The 2,992-nt window shown below is 61.5% G+C and overlaps 2 protein-coding genes across 2 annotated transcripts in view; one reads left to right on the top strand and one right to left on the bottom strand.

Moving 5' to 3' along the window:
- Positions 1-635, bottom strand: part of VDBG_05315 (conserved hypothetical protein) — a gene marked incomplete at both ends in the record, with an annotated part of 895 nt that extends 260 nt beyond the window's left edge. Inside the window, 2 exons of the mRNA XM_003004156.1 lie at positions 50-230; positions 338-635. Of these exons, the coding sequence (XP_003004202.1) occupies positions 50-230; positions 338-635 (479 nt within the window). The remainder of the gene's footprint in view (positions 1-49; positions 231-337) is intronic.
- A 1,001-nt stretch (positions 636-1,636) lies between these two features.
- The window catches only part of VDBG_05314 (predicted protein), a gene marked incomplete at both ends in the record, with an annotated part of 2,057 nt that continues 701 nt past the window's right edge, over positions 1,637-2,992 (top strand). The window contains 2 exons of the mRNA XM_003004155.1: positions 1,637-1,639; positions 1,696-2,973. Of these exons, the coding sequence (XP_003004201.1) occupies positions 1,637-1,639; positions 1,696-2,973 (1,281 nt within the window). The remainder of the gene's footprint in view (positions 1,640-1,695; positions 2,974-2,992) is intronic.

The following is a 2,992-nucleotide window of genomic DNA, read 5'->3' as shown; positions in this document are numbered from 1 at the left end:
TGGGCGGTGACGGTGGTGCCCATTGATGCGGCGGGCCCCAAATGTCGACCTTGTGCCCGGGCGGCAAGGAGGTCGATAGCCCAAGAGGCTGTTGGCGTTGCAGGAGAAGATGGTGCCAGAGGACGGGCTGGTCGTCGCAGTTGAGGAGGGCCATGTGAGGGGCCTTGGGAGTCGAGGGGCGAACTTCTCAGCGGTCGCGTTGAAGGCCACCTCGGCGGGTCCGCACTGGTCTGGAGAAGGAGGGACTTCGTGTCAGCGGTGTCATGGTCAAGTGTGCCGGCCCGCACACAGAGTAGGCAGGTTGGGCGATTCAAGCAGAAGTCAGAGAACAACATACTGTAGCAGGTCTTGTTGCGGCCGGTGATCAGCAGCCCCCACTCCTCAGGGGTGGTCTGGGAGGGCTGGACGGTGGAGTAGAGCGTCTCCTCCCAGTTGTCGAGGGTCAGGATGGACAGCTTCTTCGCGCCCGTCTTGGCCTCATGCGCGTCGGCGGCATCGTATCTGTTGGGGTTGGGGATGTAGGAGGAAAACTGGTCGAGGTAGGTCTGGAACTGGGCCTTGTATTCCTCAAACTGGTTCTCAGCGGCCGCCGCAAAGAGCGGGAGCGCGAGGATGGCGGAGACGGACAGACGCATGTTGGGCGCGTGGACGATGGACAGACAGACGAAGACGGAGACGGAGATGGAGGCGGAGGGAGAGAGGAGAAGGAGGGAGTGCGGAGGTGAAGAAATGTGGAGGTGGAGAGGGAGAGAGAGAGTGAGAGAGAGAAGCAGGTGGGAGCTTGGGACAAGTGGTGTCGAAGGAGGGAATGGGTCTTTTTCAGGGTCCAGCAGCGCCGAGGGGGGCTGATAAGATTGGAGGGCCAATTATTGCAGAGGAGATTCGTCGATGAACGCAAATGTCATCAGAACGGGAGGAGGATGGAATCCCATTCTTGGGATCCATCGCGACAGAAGCACCAAGTGGCGACGGTGGCCAAGTCACTTCAGGCAGAATGCGGGCGCCTCGAACCGCATCAACAAGGCGCGCGCCGTCGCAACATGGACATCCAACGCGTTCCACGACCTTCTCTGGCTACCTTGTAGGTATCTTACCACCATAATTACCTTGCCTCCGGGCCTGGCTTACCTTCCTAGGGACACTCACTGCACAGCACCAGCCAGCCAGCTCAGTGAAGGGAGGCCCGCCATCAATCTCCCCATCCCCAAGGCCTCCATAGACGAAATCACACCCGTGCCAGGCTGCCAGGCTGCCAGGGGGCGTGTCCACACGGCGGACGACGGGCCAACGGGCCAGGGAGCCAGGAAGCCAGGGAACTGGAGCCGCTTCGCACTGGGACATGTCTGATTGGCTGCTCCTGGGTTCCCAGGTGCACGTTAACTCAGCGTGTCCAGTACATGGTACTTGTATCTTTGCGCCATAGCTTCCACTCTGTCTTGTCTGTCTCAGGCGCATGGAACCTCAAGCTTCAGCGCAAGCTCGGTCTTTCTCGTCAGTCTCCAGCCACACGCAGCTTAAGCATCAGCCACATCGCGCATCCCACCTTGAACACATCCCACGACGTCAAAGGCTTCACTGCACAGCTTGAACACAACACGCACACCCATGTGAGCCCAAGTTTTGGTTTCTCTGCAAGATGGTACGCGTCTCTCGTGCGCCCGATACTCCATGACCCTGCTGACAAGGAATGCGCAGCCTCCCAAGGCCGCATCCCGAGGCCGGAAACGCGCAGCACTCGTCGCGTCAGACGCGTCGCAACCTGAACCGCCAGCGCTGCCACAAGATGTCAACGAAGAGCTCAGCTTTGAGGGCCAGGTCCAGAGCACCCCCAGACCACGAGGGCGGCCTCCGAAGAACAAGCCAATCGCGCAATCGGGCCTCACGCCAGAACCGCAATCGGCCCCTGCGCCAGAATCGCAGCCGCGCCGTCGCGGAAGACCACCAGGCGCGAAGAAACAAGAGCCCGACACTGGCACCCAACCCAGCCAAACCGATGGGCCTGCCGCTGCAACAGTCACTGCCAGCCAAGTGCATGTGACAGCTGAGCCATCCGATGGCCCGCAAGAGACGATCAACGACGAGACACCGAAGCCTGGCCGGCAGGTTCGCAAGAGGAAACGTGGGCGACCCTCGCTCGCAGAAACCGCTGCCGAGACGCAGCCACAGCAAGAGGAGGAGCCGCCAGAGCCTCAAAAGACGCAGAAGCGCAAACGAGGGCGGCCACCTGCCGAAGAAAAAGAACAAGCACAAGGCGAACCATCCGAAGATCGTACACAGCAGCCACCTCCATCAACGACAGCCGAGGCTTCAGCAATCGAGGCAGATCCGCCCGCGAAGAAGCCGAGAGGCCGTCCGCGCCGGAGCGACGTCTCTCTCCCATTCGATCCACCACCACCAGAATCACAATCACAACCAAAACCAAAACCAAAACTAAAACCAAAGCCAAGAGGCCGGCCCCGAACCTCGAACATATCCGCTGCCGAACCCCCGCAATCTCCCAAACCCAAGAACAAGAGCAAAGCACCACGGCCCTCGACCGATGTCCCAACCACCGAACCCGTGCCCAAGAAGCGTCGCGTCACCGCAGACTCCATGACCGACGTCCCTGCTCCACCGAAGCCCTCCATGTTATTTCGCCATATCGGCACCAAACCAGCCTCGATTCCGCGCGCCAGGATCGAAGCAACTTGGATCCCGCTCCCCGCCCCCTCAATCGCAATAGTCACGTCTCTTCTCCATCTCGCCGAGCGGCCCGTCCTCCAGCGCCTCGCAACAAATACCAAACGCCGCGACCACGCCGCTTTTGCTCTCCGCACCGTCTCGCACAACCTCGCCCGCAAGCTCGCCCGCCGCTTCCCCTTCCCGCCAGCCGCCTCCGGTGCCCCCGGCCGCACTCGCGCAGTGGGGCGAGCAGCAGCCCGGGACGCCGACCCCCGCGACGAGGAGCTCGACTACGAGCGCTGCATCGACGCCGTCAAGGCCCTCGAGCGCA

This window comes from Verticillium alfalfae, genomic scaffold, assembly GCF_000150825.1.
Source record: "Verticillium alfalfae VaMs.102 supercont1.6 genomic scaffold, whole genome shotgun sequence".
Classification (NCBI taxonomy): domain Eukaryota; kingdom Fungi; phylum Ascomycota; class Sordariomycetes; order Glomerellales; family Plectosphaerellaceae; genus Verticillium; species Verticillium alfalfae.
This window is presented reverse-complemented; position numbering and strand designations above follow the sequence as displayed.